This window comes from Dromaius novaehollandiae, chromosome 11, assembly GCF_036370855.1.
Source record: "Dromaius novaehollandiae isolate bDroNov1 chromosome 11, bDroNov1.hap1, whole genome shotgun sequence".
NCBI lineage: Eukaryota > Metazoa > Chordata > Aves > Casuariiformes > Dromaiidae > Dromaius > Dromaius novaehollandiae.
This window is the reverse complement of record NC_088108.1, coordinates 2,585,786-2,609,674: the sequence shown is the minus strand read 5'-3', so window position 1 is coordinate 2,609,674 and position 23,889 is coordinate 2,585,786. Positions and strand designations below refer to the sequence as shown.

The 23,889-nt window shown below is 55.3% G+C and overlaps 3 protein-coding genes across 8 annotated transcripts in view; all 3 read left to right on the top strand.

Moving 5' to 3' along the window:
- HDAC8 (histone deacetylase 8) overlaps nucleotides 1–11,961 on the top strand; it is a 53,279-nt gene extending 41,318 nt beyond the window's left edge. For 3 of the 6 annotated variants that reach the window (XM_064518001.1, XM_064518006.1, XM_064518002.1), the window contains 2 exons: nucleotides 3,038–3,143; nucleotides 4,486–5,425. In XM_064518001.1, coding sequence (XP_064374071.1) covers nucleotides 3,038–3,143; nucleotides 4,486–4,535 — 156 coding nt within the window. In that variant the 3' untranslated portion in view covers nucleotides 4,536–5,425. The other 3 variants (XM_064518003.1, XM_064518005.1, XM_064518004.1) reach the window with 2 other exon arrangements.
- Nucleotides 11,962–15,416: 3,455 nt separating this feature from the next.
- On the top strand, nucleotides 15,417–16,558 carry CITED1 (Cbp/p300 interacting transactivator with Glu/Asp rich carboxy-terminal domain 1). Its single transcript, XM_064517930.1, has 2 exons — nucleotides 15,417–15,568; nucleotides 15,717–16,558. The coding sequence occupies exon 2, from the start codon at nucleotides 15,726–15,728 to the stop codon at nucleotides 16,212–16,214; it is 489 nt and encodes a 162-aa protein (XP_064374000.1). The 5' UTR covers nucleotides 15,417–15,568; nucleotides 15,717–15,725; the 3' UTR covers nucleotides 16,215–16,558.
- A 1,478-nt stretch (nucleotides 16,559–18,036) lies between these two features.
- RPS4X (ribosomal protein S4 X-linked) lies at nucleotides 18,037–23,535 on the top strand. Its single transcript, XM_064518000.1, has 7 exons — nucleotides 18,037–18,173; nucleotides 18,394–18,471; nucleotides 19,098–19,278; nucleotides 19,952–20,049; nucleotides 21,912–22,083; nucleotides 22,580–22,737; nucleotides 23,372–23,535. Exons 1-7 carry the CDS (start codon nucleotides 18,171–18,173, stop codon nucleotides 23,471–23,473), a joined length of 792 nt encoding a protein of 263 aa, XP_064374070.1. The 5' UTR covers nucleotides 18,037–18,170; the 3' UTR covers nucleotides 23,474–23,535.
- The last annotated feature ends 354 nt before the right edge of the window (nucleotides 23,536–23,889 follow it).

The window sequence follows — 23,889 nt, the reverse complement described above, 5'->3', positions numbered from 1 at the left end:
CTGTTTGTAATATCCTCTTTGTTCTACCAAATGAAGAAATAAAATGAGTCTTTTCTGGAGCACTGAAAACCACCTCTTGAATCCCCTTCAGGCTGCAAGGGAGTGGATCCAAGGTGCTTGTACCTCTTTTGCAGTAGCTTCAGAAATATTAAGGCTTAAGCCTCCCACCTCGAAGAGAATCAAAGTTACTGGTTTGATTTGGTGGATTTTCCACTCTTGAGTCCTTATGACTGATCAAAACAAGTGAAATCCAAGGTGCTGCTTGTTGCTTTTCTCCACTGATGCATGGCCAAGAGGATTACTTTTCTTGGTGCTTTCTCAGAAGCAAGCAGCACCTCTGGCTGCAGCTGTCAGAGGTGGTCCTGTCCTCAGCTGCCTGCCTGTCCCGTGGGCAGAGCTTCTTCCACCAGAGCAAGGCAGCAGAAGTGGGCAGGGGCTCCTGCCTGTGTGTCTGTGCCCTGCAGGCTTGTGTCTCAACCCGATTCTCAGCGCACTTGAGCTTGTGCTTGGTCTGTGACCTGGGTGATTGGGCACGTATCTTCTCCTGCCATGCGGACAATAGTCTCAGGCAGAGAGGCAGGAGCATGTTAAGCAGCTGCAACTGTTTGCTTCAGAGCATGTGCATCAAAGCCCTGGGATAAGTCATTTCAAGATTGCCCAAACTTCCCCTGCTGACCTGCTTTGCGGTGAATGGCGTAAAACCCAGTCAGCTTCCCAAGCTCTTCTGCGTGACCGCACCCTTCAATCCATGCTGGGTAGCTCAGCACAAGTAGCTGCTCTACAGGATATTAGTTATTTGATACCAAAAGCTTCTCAATTGCAATAAACCACATCAATGTAAAAGCTGTATAGCCCCAGGTACTTTTTTCCTTTTAATGTAGATCTTGGAAGCCAATTGCTTGAAGCTGTATTTGTATTCTGTTTAACTCGATGCCACTGAAATCACAGGGAGATGCAAAACGATGCCTTCCAAATCCAAATTAACTATGCCTCATTATTGCCTAGGTTGGAAGTATTAGACCGATGGCACAAAGTCTGCTGTGCCACTGCCTGTCTAACCAGCAGCTTGTGCAGCTGAGACCAGTTACCGTTAGATCTGGAACTTTTGCATTTTAAGCGTGCTGTCTCACGAAAGCTGCAGTCAAGATTTTGTGTGTATTTCCTTTTTTCTTTCGAATAAGACAGCTTATTTGGTTTGTAGAGTCTGTGCGCTTTGCCAGCAGAGCCTGTATGCTCTTGGAGTAGCTGTCGCCTGCACACACTACATAGGCAAACTGAAAGCAGACTAGGGCTCTACTTCTCAGTGAGGACTTCCCCAAAAACATGTTGGCTCCTTCTGCTGTAGCCATTTTCAGTCTTTTTAAGTTGAAAAATGTTCAGTGTTCTCCTCTGATGTCAGTATTTCAGCAAGCGTTTCCCAAAGCGATTTATGGGCAGAAATGAAGAAAGGAAAATGTGTGGCTATTTTAAGAAAACTGTGACAACAGTCTGCTTGAGAAATATGTCAGTCCCTGGGCTGCCTGTGGAGAAGCTTGGAAGAAAGTAAGTTAGTCCGCTAATTAGCTAAGTGGGCGCTCCCGTGCTGTGTGATACAGCCGGGTAAGCCTCCCATTCAGAGTAGCCCTGGGTCCGTCTCTGATTTGAATAGTCTCTGTAATTCTTTAATCAGCAAAGAGCAATCAAAATGTAATGCAGCTTCCTGCTGCCTCACATGGGTTTGGGAGATGGACAGAATCTCATTCTGATAGTATTGAAAGCATAGATCAAATTAATGACTCACTAAAAAGGCCATACTGCACATTTCTTTAATCAGCTGGCTGGGTTAATGTGACCAAACATTGTGCAAATGAACCTGTGCACCTGTCAAAAATCTGCCTTTTGCTGCTTTTTCAACAGGGTATTAGGTTGTCCCACAGAAAAGTCTGGCAGGCAGAGGGGCAGGCAGCAATTTTCGTGGCCTGGCCTTGCTGCCTTGCCCACTCTGCACAAAGAGCCGGTCCGCTTACAGAGCACCTCCTTAACACTGATTCACAGCCTGGTAAAGCCAGCATGATTTCAGGTTTGCTTTAAAATGTTGGATTGTAACCTGTAGCATTCAGGAGCCATTTCATTTCCTTGGCAGTGCTGGCACAGTATGAGATCCACTTGGAGAGGCTTTCATCACCTCTGCCAGCGCAGAGATGTCAGTCTTGTGTTGCCATATCTGCCACCTTCAACGTCACCTTTAAAGAAAACCCCAACCCTGTGCATCACTGGATCACCTTGGGGGACTACAATGCCTTGAGTTTTCCTTCCTTTGATAAATTAAATCTGGACTAGCTCTCCAAGGGATGGAATTACTGAACGGAATACATAGGATTCCCTTTTACCTCTAAGTGTGGGGCAGCAGGTCTGAATGCAATTTTACAGCTGAATATTTAACCCTGGCATGTCCGCTTCTTTGCTCAGTGCTGTGTGCTTGTGAAATAAGACTGGTAGCAATAATTTATAGGATTCTACATGATCATGCAAAGGTGTCGTGGATCTTCTAGTTCAGACTTAGCTGCACAATTCTAGCAGTCAGCCAGGAGAGACACATTATTAATGTTGAAGTGCACTGATTTTACATCTTCCAGGTGCTGAAAGGCAGAGTCGTACCAACACAGTGCTTGGACTATGCAAGGTGGTGTGGGGAACCAAGAAGAAGGCTATCTGATAGGCAGCATTTCAGTTTTGTTTGTAAAAAGATCAGATTTGCAGGTGACCATGTGTATAATAGGTGTCAGTGGCTTTCCCAGCCAAGACAGGATGACAGTCATGATGTTGCTCATGGCTGCAGCACTGAGCTCTGCTTCCCAGGCGCTTGAATCAGTAGCAGTTGCTAACTTCAGGTAGGCAGAGGCACTGCAGAAGCACATCTTTGATGTAGTTGAACTATATGTCCCCCTCAGAAGGAGAAAATATGTTTTACCTTTTACAAACAGGTACCTGTGGGGAGCCATCCTCCAGCCTCAGCCAGCCAGAGACCTCTCTTGACTCTCCTCTCCTCTTTCTGCAGTTTTTCACAGAGTATGGTCCTGATTACGTGTTGGAGATCACACCAAGCTGCAGACCAGACCGCAATGAGCCACAGAGAATTCAAGATATCCTCAATTCCATCAAAGGTGAGTTGTCCACCCCAAGCCAGCTCTGCTGGTTCAGGGGAAGGCTGATGGCTTCCTGCTCCTTTCAGAGAGGACTTTAGAAAAGTTCATTGCAGTCTTTCTTGCTGACTGGAAAGCTGAACCTCATTTGCTTGACCACTCATGTCTCCTGCTTAACCTGGGATTCTCAGTGCTGTGGGTCTCTTTTAGCAAAAGCTGACATTGCCTTTCCTCTGTTAGGGCAGTCCATGGGCAGGGAAGGAACATGGGGCCTGGTGCTTATTAACTTCTCAGTGTTTAGTAAAAATGTCAGTGGACACAAGTGTGGCTACTAAAGTCAGAGGGGTACCTACCTCACCATAGCAAGGTAGTCTAAGTAAGTGTATCTGTGAATGCACAGTAAAGGTGTCTGTCAATCTACATTTCTAACAGAAACAAAACATCTGATTTGGGGAAAAAGCAGAGGACAGATTTACATATCCTTTGCCTGGTATCTTTACCCAGCAGGTTTTGGAGCTTCCTAAGCCAGAGAGAGGTGTTGGATGCATGTTGGAGATCCACCAAGGAACCTGTCCTCCATTAATTCCTCTGTTTCTGTTCCAGACTCATTTATACTTTGGGTGCTCACACACTGTGTAGCAGCAAGTGTTGTGCCTGGAGTGTACAAAAGTATTTTCTTTTGTGTAAAACTTGGTGCTGGGTAATTTCACTGGGTGTCATCTTGTTCTTGTGTAGTGAGATATAGGAAGTAACTAGTTCCTATTCACCTTCCCAGTACCAGTCTGTGATTTCCTAGACCCATGCCACACTTCCACCACCATCTCCTTTCCAAGCTGAAGGATCTCAGTCTGTTCTATCTCTATAAGCAGCACATCTTCATCTTGGACTAACTGGGCCCAGCAGCTGTTAATTAAACCTGCATTGCTTGCTGCAGTTCCCAAAGATACAGGACTATCCCATGATCCTAACTGAAACAATTTGGGCCATATCTATTCCTTTCTTTGCCCAGGGGTATAAGAAAACCTTGTTGTTGATTTTGATGGCTGTCCAAGTCCTAAAGGATGTTGCTGTTTAGAGGAAGTATGGAAATTAGAAAGAGGTCCCAGCTCCTTGCAGGAGAAAAATAGGAGTTTCTATTTCATTATTTTTTAAGTGCAAAAGTGCCTAGCTTATAATAGTATTACACCAAGTACCATGTACCTTCTCAGGACAGGCTGGAAGTGTATAAGCTCCATGTGTCACATGCTTACCAAGACTTTCACATCCACTGACTTTGAGAAAGGAAACAAAGAACAAAGGGGCTAAAAGTCAGTTGAAGTTGATTAGATTTTTACAGGGGATCTATTTTCACTGTCTCGCACAGAGTTTGCAAGAGGTGGTGGAACAGGCTGGCCCAATGGCAGTATCCAGTGAACATGTATTTGTACAAAGCACTGGGGACACATCTGCACTGTGCCTTGAGGAAAGGCTTCAGGGCTCACTGTCTCAGGAGGGTTGAGAGCATTTCGTGAGAAAGGGGCTTCCAAAAAGTCAAAAAGATATTGCTGCCAGCTCAGCAGATCATCATCCTGGGGACAGCCACTGCTCTAGAAATCCATTGTGCTGGAGAAAAAGAGGAACCGGGAGGCTGATCGTGACACCAGCTTGAGGAGTAGATGATCATCCCCTCTTCCTGTCACTATGCAGCACTCAAAATTAGGAACGTCTTGGAGTTCTGGGATCTCCCGGTTTGTGGCTTGTGGTCAGTGCTTTGGAATTAAAACTGCTCGGAGACAGCCGAGGGGAAGGAAGAGGACTTTGAGCTGCTCTGGCAATTTTGTTCATCTGTTCTGCCAGCACCAGCTCATGAAGCCTGTCAAGGAAGGCAGGGAGTTACAGAAAAGATGGCCAGTAAGAACAAGCAGATACCTGGAAGCCCCCACCCTCTGCCTGGCCGTATCTAGGTGGCTCTTGGGAAAGCAACAGGCAGCGAGTGGGACTCAGATCAAATGGACTGTTCTGCCAAGTCTGGTCTGCTCTGTATGCCACGCTTTGTACTGCACAGGACGAGTCCTTGGGAATGGACCAGTTTAATAGGAGCCATATGCCCAAACTCTTTTAAGACCTTGTCTCACAGACAGCCTAAATTAAAGCCAGTTTTTATTGAAATCTTCCCAGCACAAGGACTGCTGCCCACAGTATGTCTGGTAGTGACTTGGGTTATGCTTCTGTTGCTCGTTAAGAAGATGGGTTTTTTTAAAGTAAAATGTGGTTTGTAAATAAATGGCATCACTGCAAATAAACGGCATCACTGCAAATAAACAGCTGCGATGCAAGATGAATCATTTGATGAATGTGATTGCAGGTGTCATCAGCCTCAGACACATGTGCCCGCACAGGGAGTTCCTACAGAGTGGGGCAGCTAGTCACATCCAAACAGAAAAAGCCGTATATGTGCGCACCTAGAGCAAGTTTCAGCCTGGTTGCAGGGGAGGTAGAGCTGGGAGTTAAAGTCTAGATGCAGGAGGACCTTGAGGCTGTGCAGTGCTGAATGAAAAGCAGATGCTTTGGGGGGAAAGTGTTCCAGCTGCTTCCTGTGCATGTTTTTCATTCCTTTCTGGCACCACAGTTGCCTGAGTTCAGGAGAGGAGAGTTCAGGATGTTTAGCCCCTCCCCTGCACCCTGTCTAGCTTTCTGGGAGAAACTCTTCTCTGTTCCCCAGCCTAGTTTTGCCTTCCAGATGCACTTCCCAGTTGCAGACAGTCATGTTACCACAGCTTGGTGGTATTCACTTGTCAGCTGAACCGCAGTAACCATATGTATGTTCCTTACCTTTTTCAAGCCTGACATAGAGCGCTTTACCTTCCTCCACCTCCTTGGTCTCAATCATCCCTTGTTTTCATCAGGAAGTCCAAATTCTGCATGTTAATGCCATAAGCTCGCATCCTCCTCCTACATCCAAGTTCAGCTGGAGCTTCTCAGTTAGACAGTACTTCTGTCCACATCACAGTGAACCCTGCAAAGCAAAAACATCCCTGGCACATGCTGTCAACCGTGGCACAGGTCTTTTCTTGGAAACAGTGCTTTGCCCTGGAGCAAAGTTCCCATCCTTTGATGCCAAGAGAGCATGGGGTGCTCTTAATTAGATCAAAGCAAGTCAAAAAACAGCCATGTCTTCTCATATCTTACAGACGGAAGAATAAAAGGCAGGTGGTTAGCCTCCATGCTTGCTGAAATGGGCTTGTAACAAGGAACACCACCAACCTCACCTGGCTCATGTTCAGCCAATCGTGCACTGTCCCCAAGCCTGTGTGATGCACTACTGCCTAGGGATGAATCCCAAATCATCAGGACTGGTTTGTGCTCATCCTTTGGAGATAGGTGGCTTTGATGTGGATCTGCTGAAGTCCACCCTGTGAGCACAACCGCTCTGCACTGATAAGCTGCGCTGTTTGTTATTTACAGTTCCCCCAATCCTTTTGCTTCCTACAAATGATGATTTTTTGCTTCCTCCTGGTCTTGTCACAAAAGATCAGTCCTTCTTCCTTACTGTCATCTGCCAAACTGCTACTTGGAGCACAAGATGCTCGTTTATAAGCCCTGTTCCCTACTGCTTGGCCTGTGGGCTGTTAAGGGAATTGCAGTTTAACTAGAACCCCTCCCTCCTGCTGTCTGATCTCAGAAGAGCTGCTTATCAGACCATCTCAAAAGCAGGAAGGTGAAGAGGCTGATGAAGACATGAGGAATATAACCTGCCTAGAACCAAGATTCTTGGAGATCATGCCCTCCCTGCTCAGTGTTGCTTCTTCAGCATCAGATCCGGGAAAAGGACCAGGGCCCCTGATCATTGGAAGCAGGGATGGGAGAGGGAGCAGGGCACTTGAGGGTATGCTCTGCCCGGATGGTACCTCTCTGCATCCTCAGTGAAACATCTCCAGCCCAGCTCACAGCTGGTTCCCCTGGGAACCGAGTGCATTCCTGAAAATGCTGCAGCAGTATGGCCACTGCAAGTGTCGGATCTGATGGGATATGTGTTTTGTGCCCAGGAAGGAGGCTTTAGTGGCTGTGGATTTGTGGGGAGGGAGGCAGACAGGTGAATCCCCGGCATCTGTCTTCCCTGCTCGCACCTTTCTGAGGCGCCAGATGTGTGCTTAGCTGGAGCAAGTGTGTTCTGGGCCCCCTCCTGTCTGTCCTGTTGGTGAGGGCTCCTCCTGCCCCATCACCTTCTGACTGTGTGAGCATCTGTGGAGGTCCCCTCTGGCTTACAGCTCCTATGACCGAAGGCTGCCTTCTCTCTCATCAATGCCAAAATCACAGGGATGTGGTTGACCTTTCTAGACAGCAGCCTGGTCCATGTAATATTCCTGGTTCTTTTGAAGTCCTTTTCAGTAGGGCTTCTTTTCCCTCATGCCCTGTTCCTTTTGGCCCTGGGTGCGCAGCGTGTTTCAGAATGGCTCAGAGGGCTGGCTGCGGATCCAGCACTTCACAAACTGTCGTTTCCACAGTCAACATTGGTGCCACAGGTCGACGCACGATTGGAGGACTGCAGCAAAGCAGTTTAGAGTTGGGTGTGTGTCTTGGGCATCTTCCTCCGCAAGTCCCAGCCCTGTGCTAGATGACGACAGCCGTGGCTGGCACCACACCTTTAACGCCCTCCCCTGTTAACAGAGATCAAGAAGGCATGAGATGCCTTTGGCCTCCGCACAGCTCCCCTTCAGCCTGATGTCAGAGGACTCCTCTCTGGAAAAGAAGTTTCTGTCCAGTCTTTTGAAAGCCCTGCAGCCCCTGGGCGGGAATGAGCCGTGTGCCTGCCGGTTGGCCCAGCACGCTCGCGGTGCTCAGAGGCTGGCTGGCTGAAACGCGTGCAGGGCAAGCAGCGGTGATCCGATGTGCCTGACAAGGTTGACCGGCTGCCCAAAGAACAGCAAATAAAACAGATCCTCAGCAGTGCTAAACCACACAGTAAATGGGAGCAGAGGCCTAGCCCCCAAAACCATCAAGCTGGGGAAACATGGCGCTGCAACAGAGACCAAAGTATCCCACTTCCCAGTCCTTGTTTGTTTTTCTTTCTTCTTTCCTTATAGCTTATGTTTGAATTATTTAATGAATAAAATCAGCTGGTGAAGACAGAGGAAGCTTAGCAGAGCCAAACTGGTTGTCTGCTTGGGAAGGGGTCTGAGACTGAGTCCTGGTCCACACAAGGAGTTGGCCAAGAGCAGCCCTCATCAGTGCTTGGCTAGTCCTATTTCAGAGGCGCTGTCTGCCCCAGGCCTTGCCGTGTTTTCCTCTGTGGTGGCTGGGCCCCTGGAAGCCTTCCTAGCAAAGCCAGATCTCTTGGATAGTCTGTGCCTGTTGGTCAGGACCCAAAGGCTTCCCAGCTGGTGCTGCACACGGCTGAAACAGAGCAGGAGGCTGCAGGTGGTAGAGTCTGGGATTCCCTCCGTTGTGCAACCCGGTGAGAAAACCCACGACTGTGGCAGAGAGGAGAGCAGGGAAGCTCCTTTGCTCACTCCCCAGCCCCCAGGAAGAGGCTCAAGAGGATGCGGTTGCCCTACTGCGCTGCTGGTTGTTTCAGTCGGCAGGAGCCTGGGCTGCTGTCGAGGCTGGCAGGGCGGCTCTCCCCCATCCCCAAGCTCTCTTCCTCGGCTCCCTCGCCTGCAAAAATGGCCTTGCCGCTGCGCAGAGCGCCAGATCAGGGGGCTGAGCTGGCGGAGAGCTTAGTCCCTCCAAGGACCTTTCCCCCTGCAGCAGGCTGCCTTTCCACTGCGCTTGCAGCGGCAGTACCGAGGGCAGCAGGAGCGAGTGGGGCAAGGGAGAACCAGCCCCCGCAGCCCTGAAACAGTGACGGGTGAAGGTGGCATTGCCACCACTTGGAGAAGGAGCCCCCTGGGCCCCCAGGCTAACAGGAGCAGAGCCACGGCTCCCACCCTCTCCAAGACTGCTGTTAATTCTCAGCATTGCTTTGCTGCCTGCTTGGCTGTGCTGGGCTGTCTGTCCCGAACTGCTCCAGCAGTCACCACCCCAACTGCTGTGCAGAGCAGTTAATGTGAGTGCGGTGCATTCAGTCCCCCGGCATGCAGTAAAAGCCTTTATGATCTGCTTGGGATGGAAAACAGCATGGCTAAAGGGAAATTGTTAATGGTGAGGCAGTTGGGGGGAAGATGGGGACTGCCAGCCCAAGCCTGTAGGCTTTCTTTAGCAAGCTTAGCTGTTACATAGTTGAAGGTAACTGAGTGTGGACTGCCAGATGCTTTGCCCAGGGTCCCTCAAAGCCCCAGCTACTCTTTCTTCTTGCAAGCCTGAAGAGAGACCCTGGGCTGTGGTTGGCAGAAGCGTATGTAGTGTCCCTGGGGTCAGCTCCCACTGCACTGGTGTCCCTCCATCGGCCCTTGGGGCAGAGCCAGAGATGCCTTGCTCTCCTCAGAGCCGCGTGCAGGCTAGGACTTGCCTGGAGGCAAAGGGAGGTGGTTTCCGGGACATGCTAGCGCAGAGCTAGGGGTGGCTGAAGGTTAGGGGAGGGGAGCTCCAGCCTTTGCTTCAGCTCCTCCATGACTCCGAGCAAGATAGCAGAGCAATGTTTGTCCGGGCATTTAAGCCCCTGCCCTGGCCCCCTACCCCCAATGCTGTGGGTTACAATGGGATTTTGGCACCAGGTCAGCTTTTCAAAAAATAGCCGTTGTTCTCTCTATCCTTTATCTAACCGTGCTGCCTCTGCCGCTCTCTGGATAAGGAGAGGGGACAGGGGCATCTCATGCTGCGTGAAAGTCACGGTTAAATGTGAGCCAGGCAGTGCCAGTGGGCTGTGGACTGCAGCAGTGATGCGGCCTGATGCTTCCTAGAGGGGAGGCACTGGCCACCCCTCAGCAGGATTCTCTGTGTCAGCTGTGCTGGAGGAGACAAGGCTTAAAAAAAAAAAAAAAAAAAAAAAACTTCTGTAGATGTCATCAGGAGTTGGGACTGTCCTCCAGCCCTGCTGGAGAGAGCAAGCCTGAAAGCTTTTGGAGCCCAGGGCTGGTAGCTGTGTGAGCCCTGCAAGCTCTTGTGTCTTTGTGTGGTGCCCGTTCCCATCTGTCTTCTCCCTGCCCAGGAGGAGCCAGGGGCAGGAACACATGGGCTCTGCAGCAATTTTTCACTCTAGGTGCAAGTTGTGATGTGTCAGAGTAGGAGGAGGCGTGTTGGGAGATGCTATGGCTCTGGGTGCCCACGGACATTTGTTCTCAACGACAAGCCAGGCCCAGGGAGGATGTGTCTCCCCTGCTGATAGGCAGCTCTCTTGTGTCCGGTAGGGAAGGAGGAAGGACAGAGCTGCCCATCCTCTCTGCAGACTGTCAGAAACCTTGGGGAGAAGGGTTAGACCTTTGGGCTCCACTTGCTCTTGTGTGCGAAGGTGCAGTCCTGGGAGGAGATGGAAGGGTGCTGCTCTCGTCGAGGGGTGCCTGGCTGCATCTCTGCGCAGTCCTGGGCAGGGTGTCTGAGCACTGCCAACTCTCTGTGTCCCTTCAGGGCCATGCCTGCCAATACCGACCAGCCTTGGTGACCTGGAGCTGGTGCAATCTGCCACTGTTTGGCTTCTTGGTTGCAAGGCTCGGATCCATCCCTTGTGTGCCTCCAAATTGAGGGCCTCTCCCTGTCCTTCACAGTGGGGTGATATTCCCGGGGAGGATTGATAGGATATGCATGGACATATCTCACTTATCCTCCATGCCATGCTGCAGCATCATTTCTAAGCTGGAAGGGTTGGATCTAGTTTGTACAGTGCTGGCAGCATATCTGTCCCAGGGGAGGTGGACAAGGCAGCAGGAAATGAATGTTCCCATCTGCTGCTGACCAAAAACTTCCAAACCGGTGACTAGTCTGCAGGGAAAACTCTTAGTGGAAATGGTGGCGGAGTCTCCCTTTGGCAGGTCCCCAAGTATAGCTTGAAAGAGGGTGACAGCCTCTGCGAAGGGAGCAAGATTGCTGGCTGGCCAGCCAGGAATTGGGTCGGTGCGGAGGTCGGGTTTCCTGTATCGCTTCCCAGTTTGTCAGGCCTGACAGTGGAGAGGGAGCAGGCAGAGTCCCCCTTGCAGAGGTAGCAGCGTTCGGCGCTGCAGGAATACGAGCCCTCCTGGGGTACCATTGGGGAGGGAGAGGGGGGAGGTACTGGGAGAAGAAACCCACTGCAAAGAGGCCTCTACAGCCAGCAAAAACCTCGCCTACCCCAGGTTGAGCTAATCCATCAGGTTCAAGTCAGTCTCAGTGGAAACATCTTTTCTGCCTCCTTTTGTTTGCAGGGAACCTGAAGCATGTTGTTTAGCGGAGCAGGAAAGCTCGAGCATCCACGAGAGTGTTTCCTGTGTTGAAGACAGCATGTTGATGTGAGCGGGCTGGTGGAAAGTGTGGCTGCAGGGGAAATTCGGCAGAAATTACTTTTGATTGGTTGGTTGGTTGATTTGTTTCGCTTTAAAAAAGAAAAGTTGCTGAGCGTCACGAGCGCCGCGGCCCTCCCTGGGCAGGAGCGCGTGGGCCTCGCGGCTCCAGCCTTCCCGTGCCGACAGAGCCTCGCTTGCTCCCTCCTGTTCCCTTTTTTAACAACACAGAGTTTATTCTCACAGCTGGTTTTAATGTTTTTTAAGAGAGGGGCTGCTCAGAGCTGTGAACCCTCCACAACTGGGTGCCGGCACCAGCACCAGCTTTTACCACATTGCCTTCCTGGCAGGACAACGGCCTTCGCGTGCAGCCTCTGAGATGCCCACCCAGACAGAGGTGCTGAGGGCCAGCCAGGACCCAGGACACTGGCTGTGCCTGTTACCCACAGAAAGTCACAGCCATTGGGTTTTTAAACTATTAGGCATTTTATAAATAAAGTACTTGAAATACTCCTGCGCTTTCTTTTCTTCTTGTGTCCACTCCGCCTTCCAGGGAGCCAGTGCTGTCCTGTACAGCACCTAGCATGGAGCATTCTGTCAAGGTCCCACAACCTCTCTGGAAATGGGGTGGATGTGGCGGACAACCCAATGAGGGGAGGCAGGGGAGAGCTAGAGGAGCCCTTTCCTTGCCTGCAGCCCCGTTAAGGTGCCACAGCCAGCTTGGTTAACGGGCTGTGAGCTGCCTGCTCCGGCAGCACATGGAGGTGGGAATGCCTGCCCTGCTCTGCAGCGGGTTGCGGTCGTCTTCCTCAGACCGCAGTGACAGCCCGAGGAACACAAGCAGTCCACGTCCCACCTTGGATGATGCTGCCTTGGATGATGACTCGCCAGGTGTGAGTGTCCGTGCCACGCTCTAGCTCCCCTCCTCCCCCGGCCCGGTCCAGCTTGTCTCATGGCCGCACACCAGTTGCAGGCCTCTCATGGAGCCGTGCCTATGGGGCTTTAGGTAAAAGCTGAACTATTAGCAACCCAGGCAACAGGTTTTTTCTGTTGTTCTAAGTCAGGAAATTTCCCCTTCTCCACTGGACAGTTAATTTATCATCACCAAGAGCTGGAGCAGGGGTCTCCCAGTAACGTGTCCTTGCAGCAGCCCCTGGTTGCATGTAAGCTCACAGCGCTGAGGCCGCTGGGGAGCCAGGCTCACCTCGGGGGAGATGGCAGCACCCCGCACTGGCCTCTGGCTGGGGTTGCCGTGACGAGCCCAGCAAGGTGCCCCTGGCTGCAGACCCTCAAAGCAGGGGAGCTGCGCTTGGATTTGTGACCGTCCCTTCCGGCTCCACCAACGTAAAGCAGCACAGACCACTGGTGGTGACAGGCGGGCTCCCAAAATCCTGCGCACAGGGGCCAGGCCTGAGGGGTGCTGTCGAGGGCGTCAGGAAAAGAGATGCAGGGCAGGGTGGCAGTTGCTGTCCTGGGAGATCTCACATGTGACAGAGGCTTAGGGGAAGCGTTTGACCCTCTGGATGCCCCAGTCCCCCCTTGACAGCTCCACGCAGGGGGCGAGTAGGCTGATGCTGGGGCAGATTCCTCCTGGCACCTGGCCCAGCACCCTGCCCGCAGGGCAGGCCAGGGACCAAGGCCTCTGCTGGCCTTGTCCCCTCATTCACCTGGTCCACAGGGCTTTTATTTGTGTCGTTTCTTTTTAAAGATGTCTAGTCGGTGTGGGAAAGCAAATTTCCTGTTGCTTTAATTAGATTGTGCTGGAATAAATAGCAATATGAAGGGACTCCCAGCCTGGCCTGGCTTTGTTTTGATCTCTTGTTTTTCACTTCTGATGGAAACAACAGGAAATCCAGCATGGATGAAGTTCAGCTGGATGTGGCTCCCACGTCCCTGCGGACTGACCGGTGACCCGCTGCCTCCTTCTGCCTCCCTGCAGGATGCTGACTCTGGGACCGAGCTGGCCTGTCAGTGCTGGAGGTGGCCCACCTCTCCTCTGGGAGATCAGGTCCTTTAATAGAGAGAAAACAGAGCTGGGTGAAAGCGGGGCGCTTCCTAGCCCAGTTTCCCCCTCACTGCTTGGCGGATTGTGCTCAGGGCATGGCAGTGGCTGCAGGAAGCCCCTGTGCATGGGATTATACAGGCACATCAGTGCTGTAATGGAGGGCTGGGCCCCTCCAAGGTCGCCCTGCTGAGGACACAGTTCCTTGCAAGGCCTAGATGTGAATTCAGGGGTGGCGGGTCTTCTGCGGGGCCACCCGCCAGGGTGGAGAGGCTCAGGCTGTGTCCTGCACCCTCATCACTGAGCTCATCACACCCCGTTTCTTCCTGTGTGGGACAAATAGGGCCCAAACTCAGGCAGCAGCCTTCCAGGCCTGCTGCTGTGTCACGGAAGGGTGTGGGTGAAGGAGCTCCACGGGCTGTCCCTCCTCTGCCCCACGCTCATGGATCATGGCTGCTCTGATGCCTCCTGACTTGGAGCCTGGCACTAGGCACAGTGGTGTTTGGAGCCTGTGCTTTCTTTCAGGCAGGGACGGCTCCGAGCCACACGTGCAGACCCACAGGCCCTGAGGGTCTTTCCCAAAACCTTCCCGCACGCAGACCAAGTGAAGCAGCTCTGCCAGAGTCTGCTGGCAGTCCAGGAGGACAGCTCAGGGTGGGAGAGCTCCCTCTCCCTCTGCTGTCTCCCCCCAGGCTCAAAAGCTCAGCAAGGCATAACCGTCACTGCCTGCAGCAGTGGGGAGGGGGAGACTGGGGACCCAGGACACGGGGCTGCGTACATGGGTTGGTGGCAGGAGGGTCATATTGCCATCAGCTCGGCTCGCCTTGCCGAAGGGTCTCCACGCCCAGAGGAGATGTCAGCCCCGGGAGCCATTTAGACAAGAAAAAAGTGGCACGTGAAAGAGCAGGTAAGCTGTCCCTGCCCCTCCTGCACCCGTCTCCGAGCCCTGCGTGCTCTGCTCCAGCGTCAGGCACAAAACTGCTCTGAGAGCTGCGGGAGCCGCTTCGGGGCGAAACAGGGCCTCCAACCCCCGGAAAGAGACTGGTCGAGGTGGGCATGCTTGTGCATCCTGGCAGGAGCAGCCAGCCCGCTGCAATGTGCTCGGCTCCTGGGAAGCGGCCAGGTCGGTCCTGCCCCACAGACCCGGGCAGCCCCCACGCTCCAGCCAGGGCAGGGAGCCCCATGTGCCTCTCACTCTGGCTCAGCCTCTCCTTTCCCAGCTCCTCCCTGAAAAAAAAGGGCCGAGGCTCAGATTTACCAAAAACTGGAAAAACAAACAAAGAGGAAACCCCCTAATGTCGAACAGATGGGGCTTTAAAGAGCATGAGGTGAAGGAGCGCAGAGCGAGCTGTGCTCAGGGGGCCGGACAGAGCCACGTGGGGAGACAGGGCACCCAAATACAACAGGGTCACTGGCCTGGGGGCAGCTGGGGAAACTGAGGCACAGGGCAAGGCAACCCCTCTGCTCTCTGTGTCCCTGTCCCTAGGTGCCAAGGGGCGCTGGGGGCTCAGCTTGGCGGAGGGAGGTGCAAAGGGGCAAGACGAAGGCTGAGGAGGGGGTACCCCAGTCCTCCCCACAGACCTCCCCGGCCCGATGTCCCCCTCCAGCTGGACGGTCAAGGCTCACGTCACCCTCTGCAGCCCCGACACCAACTGCCTCCCCTTTCTGCCCCCAGCCTGCATGGGGGGAGCACGGGGGGGGTCCCAGCGCAGGGCAGGGAGGAAACATGGGGGTTCCCAGATGGGTAGGGGGGTCAGGGAGGGACCCAGGCTGGACGGAGGGCACAGGGGCTGGGAGGCAGGCGGGGCACACAGGGTGTCGCAGCCTGGACGGGGGGGGACATGTGGGGGGGCCAGGCCAGGTCGGGGAGGACACGCAGGGCCCCAGCCCGCCCGGGGGCCCCGCAGAGGCCGGAGGGGCAGGCGCTGCCGGCGCCGCCCCGGGGGCCGTGCCGTGCCGTCCCTGCCAGCCCTCCGCGGGCCGTCCCGTCCGTCCCGTCCCGTCCGTCGGCCGGCCCCGCTCCGCCTCGCGTTTCCCCGCGGCCCGGCGCGCTATAAAGCCGGGCGACGGCGGCGGCGCGGGCGGGGAGCGGAGGCGAGCGCAGCGCCGCCGCCCAGGTAAGCGCGGCCGCGGCCTCCTCCGCGGGGCCGCCGCGACGGGGGGGGCGGCCGCCGCCTGCGGCGAGCGCGGCTTCCCCGACGCCGGCTCGGGGCCCCGGGCGCGGGGGCCGCCGGGCCCCGCTGAGCGCTGCCGTGTCCCTCGCAGGCGCCGGCGATGAGCTCCCTGCTGGCTCTGAAGGACCGCAAGGTCGTGACCATCGTGCACTACCCCGGCGGGGGCACCAACGCCAGCAAGGCCGGCGGCGGGCAGCACCTCGCCGGCGCGGCGGCGATGCCGGCCTCCGCGGCCCCCGCGCCCGCCAAGGCGTCCTCCTTCGCCCTGCAGCCGGGCCCCCATCTCCTGGCCAGCAGGCACCTCCAGAAACTCAACAGCCAGTACCACGCCATGGCGGGGCCGGGGCCCCCGGCCGAGTCCGGCTCGCGGCCCGGCTGGGGCTTCGGGGCGCAGCCCCTGGGCCCCGGGGCGCTGGCCCCCGCGGCTGGCACCCACAGCCCCGGCATCATCGACTCGGACCCCGTGGACGAGGAGGTCCTCATGTCCTTGGTGGTGGAGCTGGGCCTCGACAGGGCCAACGAGCTGCCGGAGCTGTGGCTCGGGCAGAACGAGTTTGACTTCGCCGCGGACTTCCCGGCTGGCTGCTGAGGTCGGGAGGCGACTGGGAGCGCAAGGGCCCCGTTGCCGCGGGATGTGCTCGGCTTGCCGGCCGCCCGGCTGGGTCGCTGCGGGCAGCTTCGTGCTGCTGAGATGTGCTGGGCGCGGACGTGCCCGGCTGCCGGGGCTGCCCCGACCTGAGGGCAGGGCAAGGGACGGGGCCGGAGGCAGGGAGGGGGCCCTGGGTGTGCGTGGAGCTGGACCGGTGCGAGAGGAGGGTGGGAAGGGGCTGCCCTGGGGGCTGGATGGCGGTTTGGGCAGTGGAGGGGCTGGTTTGCTGTGGCCAGCCCAGTGGAGGTCTCAAGCAGCTGTTTAATAAAATCCTGAAGGACTCATCCTGCCTGGCAGTGCCCCTCTCCCTGCCGTGCTGAGCACCGAGCCTTGGGGGGTGGCGGGTCCTTGTCCTGTTCTCTGCGTGGGGAGAGCTCTGGGGGGGGGGGGGGCAGGGGCTCCATCCCACTCCCTGCCGGGGCGTTCTGGGGGGTGGCAGGTCTTTGGGAACAAGCGTGGGGTGGGAGGAGGGTCTGCAGGCACAGCCCGTGTCCTGCCCGGGGCTCTCGCGGGCCGGGCTGCGGCTAGCGTGGGGGAAGTTCCCCGCTTGCCCTACCCATCGTGCCGCCTGCGCTGCCTGCGAGGACGAGACCGCTTCCCTGTCTTGTCCTGCTGCCTCCCTGCGGGGGGGAGATGCTGCAGGGACCCGCCAAGGCCTCGCAGCCGGGAACACCGGGCCCCGGGGCTGCAGCCCCCCGTGACAGGGTGCCCGGTTCCGGCCAGCTCCGCGGAGGGGCTGCTCTGCTCAGCCCCCTTCCCGGCACGGGGTATCGCTGCGGCACTGCTGCCTGCGCCGAGAGCCCCGTTGCACCGAGGGGGGGACGCTGGCCTCCCCAGGGAGGTCGGATGGGCTGTGGGGGACCGCTGGGCCCCGCAAGCGGCTTCCCCGGTCCCGAGCCAGGTCTGAGTCAGGAGTCGAGCGAGGCCTGTGGGATCTCAGCTCCATCCTGTGGCTGCAGCTGAAACGCGGGGACGGAGGCAGCGGCTGCAGCGCTGGAGGGGCTGTGAGAGCCCCCTGCGGAGCGGCGGGCAGCGGAGAGGGGAGGGCGGTGGTCCCGCGCTCGCGTAGCGGCTCGGACGGGCCTGGTGCGGGCAAGGCCGTGCTGCTCAGCGGCCCCCGGGGCAGCGCCGCGCTCAGTGAGCCCCACGCGGCCGCCGGGCTGCCCAAGCTGAGACCCGCCACGCGGCCGCGGGCGTTTAGGAGAACTGGGAGCCTCCAAGGCCCCCGGCACCTCCGTCGGGGCGGCGTCGGACCCCCTGGCGCCCCGGTCCCAACCGACGGGTGCCCCGGAGGCAGGGCTGGGGGCTGCCCCCCGGTCGCAGGGGGAGGGGAGGGCTCGGGTCTCGCCGCCGTGGGCCCACGGAGCCCCTCGCCCTGCCTGTCCCCACGTCCCATCGAGGACAGGGGTGCTGCCCCCCCCCCCCGCACCCCTCGGAAGCCCCCCGGGGGCGTCACGGGAAGCGGCGCCGTGGGGTCGGCAGCACACGAGGGGGGTGGGGGGGCAGGACACCCCTGGTGTCTGGGAAAAGCTCAGATCGGAGGGAAAAGACGATCCGGAGGCCCAAGAGGACGAAACCACCCCGGCGGCGCCGAGCTGCGGCCTGGGGACGGCCGGGCGCCTGGTTTCCCCGCGGACGCTGCTTCGGGGTTCGCGCAGAGAGGCAGCTGGGGCGGGCAGTAACCCCCCCCCCCCCCGCCGTTAATTGCGGTGCCCTAATTAAAAGGGGGGGGGGGGGGCTGCTGCTGCGGGAGGCGGCACTGCAGCCCGCCGGCCGGCAGGGGCAGCCGCCCGCCCGCCCCGCGTTGGCCCCGCGCGGCCGCCGTCGCTGTCGCCGTGCGAGCGGATATCCGCGGCGCGCCGGAAGCAGCGGCCCTTTCGCCGAGGGAGCGCAGCCATGGTGAGGCCGCCGCGCCGCCGCTGCCGCGCTGCCATCCGCCGCCATCCGCCCCGCGCGGCGGCGGGGCCTCTCGGGGGGCAGCGGGAGGGCGGGAGCCCGCCGGGGGAGGGCCCCGGGGGGCAGGGGGCCGGGGCTGGGGCTGGGGCTGGGGCTGGGGCTGGGGCCGGGGCCGGGGCCCGGGCCCGGCGGCGGCCGGTCCGTAACGTGTGCCCTCCTCTAGGCCCGCGGCCCGAAGAAGCACCTCAAGCGGGTGGCGGCGCCGAAGCACTGGATGCTGGACAAGCTGACGGGCGTCTTCGTAAGTGCGGGGGGCGCCGGGAGGCCTGCGAGCCCCGGGGGAGGCCTCGGTGTGCGAGGCGGCGGCTGGGGCCGCCCCGGGGGGTGGGAGCGGCCCTGCTGGGAGTAGGCAGTTTGCTTTTCTGTGTGGGTTTCTGCAGAGGAGCTTCTTGCCGTCTGCTGGGTGACGGTCAGGAGAGGAGCTCCATCTGAAGCATTCTGTGAGAAGGGCAGAAGGCATCTGTGTTTCTGTCTCAGGTTTTGCTGAGCTTCCCTGTAGCTTTCCCCTGCACCACTCCCCAGTCCAAAAGGGTGGGTGGGCCCTGCTTTGGGTGAGGGTTTTGGGAGACAGTCGGGAAACGTCCCATGTGTTTGCTCAAATGTGCATTTAGAGTGATGGTGGTGACCTGAGGCAGTTTGCTAGTGTAACGGGGAAGGAAATACCTGCCATCAGGTATTCTGTGAATAGCTTTTATGTTTCCCCTTGCTCATAAGGGGTAAAGCAGTTAGGTAGTAAGGCCTGGGCTCCCTACATCAGTTCTCAGATGTCCTGAGAGGTGCTAGAATGCTTTTATTCCTTTGGAAAGCAGCAGCTGATAGCTGCTGGTACGTCTGAGCAACCAGAGTAAGACTTTTCTCTGTTTGCAGGCACCCCGTCCATCCACAGGCCCTCACAAGCTGAGGGAGTGCCTTCCACTCATCATCTTCCTGAGGAACAGACTGAAGTATGCCTTGACAGGAGATGAAGTCAAGAAGATCTGCATGCAGAGGTTCATCAAGATAGATGGCAAAGTCCGCACAGACATCACCTACCCTGCTGGCTTCATGGGTTAGTGAAGAGGGTTGGGGCAGATACTAAATTTGGTGAGCAGTTGTGGAGGATCCACGCCGGAGCAGGTACACCCCCGAAGGGACTGCGACCTGTGGAGGAACCCACGCTGGGTTTTTGTCCCCAAAGTCAGCATTTTTATTTACTATATTAGAAGTTTCTCAAGGACATGTGCAAGGCATCTGCTCTGCAAAAGGGATGCTGATGTTTTCTAAGTTGTCTGACTGCCACGATCTCTTCTAAGGAGACTGTTAACAGTTTTGTTTCCAGTTTTTTGACTGGATCACCAGTGGGGAGAGTGCTTCTACAAACACATCCTAGTTTTAGAACTTATTGGGCAAATTGCATAAAGCTGCTGCTTCAGATTCTCTTGGCATGACAAGTGACTTTAGCTACTAGCTTTTCTCTCTTGACTTGTTTATTGCTGTGTTTTTACTTTATTGGAGTAGATTGGTAAACTACAGATATCTCACAGGGCTGTTCTGGTACACTGGGGGAAATATTTTGCGAGGCTGGCAAGATTTGGAGGAGAGGTGCTTTCTAAGTTCTGCTGAAAAAGCAACTGCATAAGCAGTTGTTACAGTTTCATTTATGGTTGTGTGCTGCTATGAATATCAACTGTATGTATGAATACTGAAGTGTTAACTTATTTTATTTCTATCTCTGAAATCAGATGTCATCAGCATTGAGAAGACAGGTGAGCATTTCCGCTTGGTGTATGATACCAAGGGTCGTTTTGCTGTTCACCGCATCACAGCTGAAGAGGCCAAGGTAAGGGGCTTGATCTTGGTGTAAGTGTGGACCAAGCTGGGTTTTGGTGGGGTAGTGTCTCATGTCTGGTATGTCCTGAATGGGAGCTGTTTTCTCTCTTCCCTGAGAGCTCAGTCAGTGACACGTTTTCAGGACATTGGGGACATCACCTTTCTTGGTTAGGGTGTGCAGTCTTCAAGGGGGAAGGTCTGTAGGTGATGTGAGGGCAATTTACAGCCCTCTGTGTAGGGGTGCTTGGTGCTTGAGTGATCCCTGTTGGCATAGGTTGGAGTCTCTTTGCAGGCAGCTTTCTCCAAGCCCTTTCAGGTTGATGGGCATGGCTTTACTGTGGTTTAGCAAGCCTTCATGTAGAATAGCACAAGGTAACAGTGATCAGAAACTGTGCAAACCTCGTTGCTGCTGTACTGCCTGTGGTGCAGAAGCCAGACCCTCTTAATTGAGGTTTTGCCTTGCGGGCCCCCGAGATTCTGGTGATAATGGAACAGCGGGGGCCTTTGTGTCACACCTGCATGTATGTTACTGCTTTAGTACTCTTGTAAGCGAAGAGTTAGATCTTGCATGTGCCGAATGCTTGCTGTAGTTGAACGGACAAAAGCATTTGGATCCTAGGACCACTTTGATACAATGCAAAGCAAAGCTGCTGCTTGTGTGTCTTTCAGTTGAGCAGCTGGAAGTGGAGTATCCAGCACAAAAGGCTCCGCAGGCATGAGCAGAGACAAAATGAGGCGATTCTGGAAACAAGCTTGCTCCCAGGCAGGAGCTGGTTTCCAGAGGCAGTTACTCGATGCCTGGAGTCTTGTTGATCAAGCAGTAACAACAAGATTTGTATGCTTAGGGTTTTGGTTGAAGCTCTGAGGGGCTGCATGTGCGCACACAGCTTGTCCCCTTTATGGTCATCCAGAGGCAGAAAGGGCCTTAAGTTGAAGGGAACAGGTTGAAGCAGTACTAGTTGTGAGGGCTTTGCTTTGGCAGTGCTTTTCAAAGCTTGCTTGGGAACTTCTGGGCCAGCTGAGATGTTGAAAAGGGTTTTTAAACTCTTCTAGAGCACACACAAGAAGGTATTTATAGAATTGCCCTCTAGCCCTCTATGTCTGCAAGTGACTCTTGTGTACAGTTCCTCAGCCCAAGCGCTCTGGTTCCTGTGCCCCAGATGGAAGGCTGTGCAGGCACACAGCGATGCTGAGGGAGAGCTGTCTGGTGGGTTGCTGTGCTCTCCCTGGCTGTGCTGGGGGTGGCTCTGGCATGTGTTTGTGGCCCTGGGTTTGTTTTTTATCTCTGGCTACCGATCGGTGTTGCAGCATGAGTCCCAGTGTGGATGTGAAGGAGTTCAGGTTAAAGGCTGCAGGGAAAGCAGAGTGCCTTTGAGAAGGGGTACAGATGTCTTGTAGGCCCTGTGGAAAGGCAGCCTCTGCCTTTGCTTTCAAGGCAAAGTAAGGAGACTCCACCTTTGCATATGCTTTCCTGGGAAAATGCATCCAGTGTTTGTAGGGAGACTTGAGGCCTGAGTGGGAGGCTTCAGAAGGCTCGGCATTTGTTTGCAGTATCAGGTCGTGTGCTGGTACGGTTCCTGGGTAGCTACAAAAAGCTGTTCCCAAAACACAGGTATCTTCTGGTGGGACTGTGGCATAACTGCATGGCAGCCTTGTGAGAGGAATTACTGGGGCTGTGAGCTGAGCAGCAGTGAGTTGCTGTCTGGTCTCCTCTGGGGCTCCAAGTCCTGAAATGTGTCTGAATGCTTTGCTTGGGGACTGAGGTCTGGTGTGACTGGCAGGCTCTGAGGGGGGGGCATGTGTGTGCGAGAGTGCCCAGGGCTGCGGTGCAGCTCTCTGCCTCAGCTGAGCAGAGTTGGCTTTTGTTTGCAGTACAAGTTGTGCAAGGTGAGGAAGATCTTTGTGGGCACCAAAGGAATCCCTCATCTGGTCACCCACGATGCCCGCACCATCCGCTATCCAGACCCCCTCATCAAGGTGAATGATACTATCCAGATTGACCTGGAGACAGGCAAGATCACAGACTTCATCAAGTTTGACACAGGTAGGTCTCACCTCCTCTGTAAGATACTGTGTTCTCCAGAGGCATTACTGGTGGAGAAGAGCAATGAGGAAGCTAACTGCAGCTGCTGGGCACCTTCCCTTTGAAGCAGAGATGGCAATGGTGGCAGCCTTGTGAATGGCTGTGTTGTTTCTGTGAGGCATCTCCAGCTATAACTGCAGCTGGGATTCCTGTTGGAATGAGGATCTGTCAGGCTACTTGCCAGTAGTAAAAAAGGCCTTATCTTGGCACTTATGCAAGCGATCAAGTGATAAGGAATGTTTTTTTATAGGCCTTGGGGCTTTGTTGGGGCGTGCCAAAGTTTCTGCAGGATATAGGCATTAAAAGTTGTGCCCTGGTGTTCTGGCAGCTGCTCTATGTCCCTGCGCTGCTCTGCCTGTGCTGTTCTTCAGCAATGCTCCTGAAGGACCTGTGTGGATGTGGTTCCTCTTGGTACCTTGTGCAAACTCTTGTCTCACCAGCTTTTCCTTTGCCTTAGGTAACCTGTGCATGGTGACTGGTGGTGCCAACTTGGGCCGTATTGGTGTGATCACCAACCGGGAGAGACATCCTGGCTCATTTGATGTGGTTCATGTGAAGGACGCCAATGGCAATAGCTTTGCCACCAGACTCTCCAACATCTTTGTTATTGGCAAAGTAAGTGTATGCAAACAAAAGGAGGATTGGTCCCTTCCTGTTTTGGGGGCTGCTGGCTGAAGATAGGAGTTGTTCCTGTCTTCTCTAGGCAAATGCCTTCCCACCCTTGCTGCCTGTAGAGTGAAGCTCTAGTTGTGGCATCAGCCCTGGCTCTGTTGCCTGTGGCTCTGTCTTCTGCAGGCTGATGGGTCTGGGAAGGGGAAGTTGCTGTAAATGTGGAAGGGGTGGTGATGTTTTCAAGAAAAAGCTGTGTGGCTTTTTAAAGCACGTTAAAGTTTGGAACTGTGCCTTTCAGGTGGTGATGCTGTCTTGGCAATGACTCGGCCTGAGAGTCCCAAGAGGCCTTTTCCTAAGACTTGTTCTGTTGCCACCCTTTGTGGCCTCTTTTGTTCAGGCTCTGAAAGGGCTGTTTTGGTTTTAGCTAAAATGCCTTCCTCAGGGATGTAAATAAAGTGATAGTAGGCTTTTACACTGCAGCTCCCCACCAAGCTTCTGTTGGACAAATGATGTGGCTATCTCTGTTTGGCCAAGCTCCAGGAGGATCAGGATTTTGCTCCTTTTTCTCTCTGGGAGGGTAGGCTCAGTTCCTCTCTGGGTTTCTTGGTGTGATGTGTCGTCGTCTTCCTTGCTTCAGGGCAACAAGCCATGGATCTCCCTGCCCCGTGGAAAGGGGATCCGCCTGACCATTGCTGAAGAGAGAGACAAGAGACTGGCAGCCAAACAGAGCAGTGGGTAACTCCAGCTTTGGAGCAACAGCAGACCTTTCAGTTTGTCAATTAAACTGTTTACCAAACTGAAGTTTGTAGGTGTTGTCCTTCCTCTGCACTGAGTCTTGTTCAGTCTAGGTCTGAGAACTGAGTACTCTGCTGGCCTCCAGGGATAGACCCTCTCCGTCTGGTTTCATCCTGGAGGCTTGTGATCCATCAGCTATAGTCCCAAACATGGATGCTGTCTGGAAAGACATCTTGGCAATGCTATGACTCTTTGCAGGTCTGTCTCTTCCAGACAAAAAAGATTTATTTGGGAATGACTGGCTGCTTCTGCATGGGTCCTGGGCCCCAGTGGGGAAAAAACCATCAGGAGATGTAAGCCAGCTGGCTCAGGTGGTGGCAGAAACCCTGTTTGCCCTGCTGTTGCATTGCTGCCTCTGCC

Coding starts and splice junctions, on each gene's coding strand:
- CITED1 (XM_064517930.1), top strand. CDS start 15,726: ATGAGCTCCCTGCTGGCTCTGAAGGACCGCAAGGTCGTGACCATCGTG.
- RPS4X (XM_064518000.1), top strand. Junction 19,279..19,951: donor CTACCCTGCTGGCTTCATGG/GTTAGTGAAGAG, acceptor CTCTGAAATCAG/ATGTCATCAGCATTGAGAAG. Junction 22,084..22,579: donor CTTCATCAAGTTTGACACAG/GTAGGTCTCACC, acceptor CCTTTGCCTTAG/GTAACCTGTGCATGGTGACT.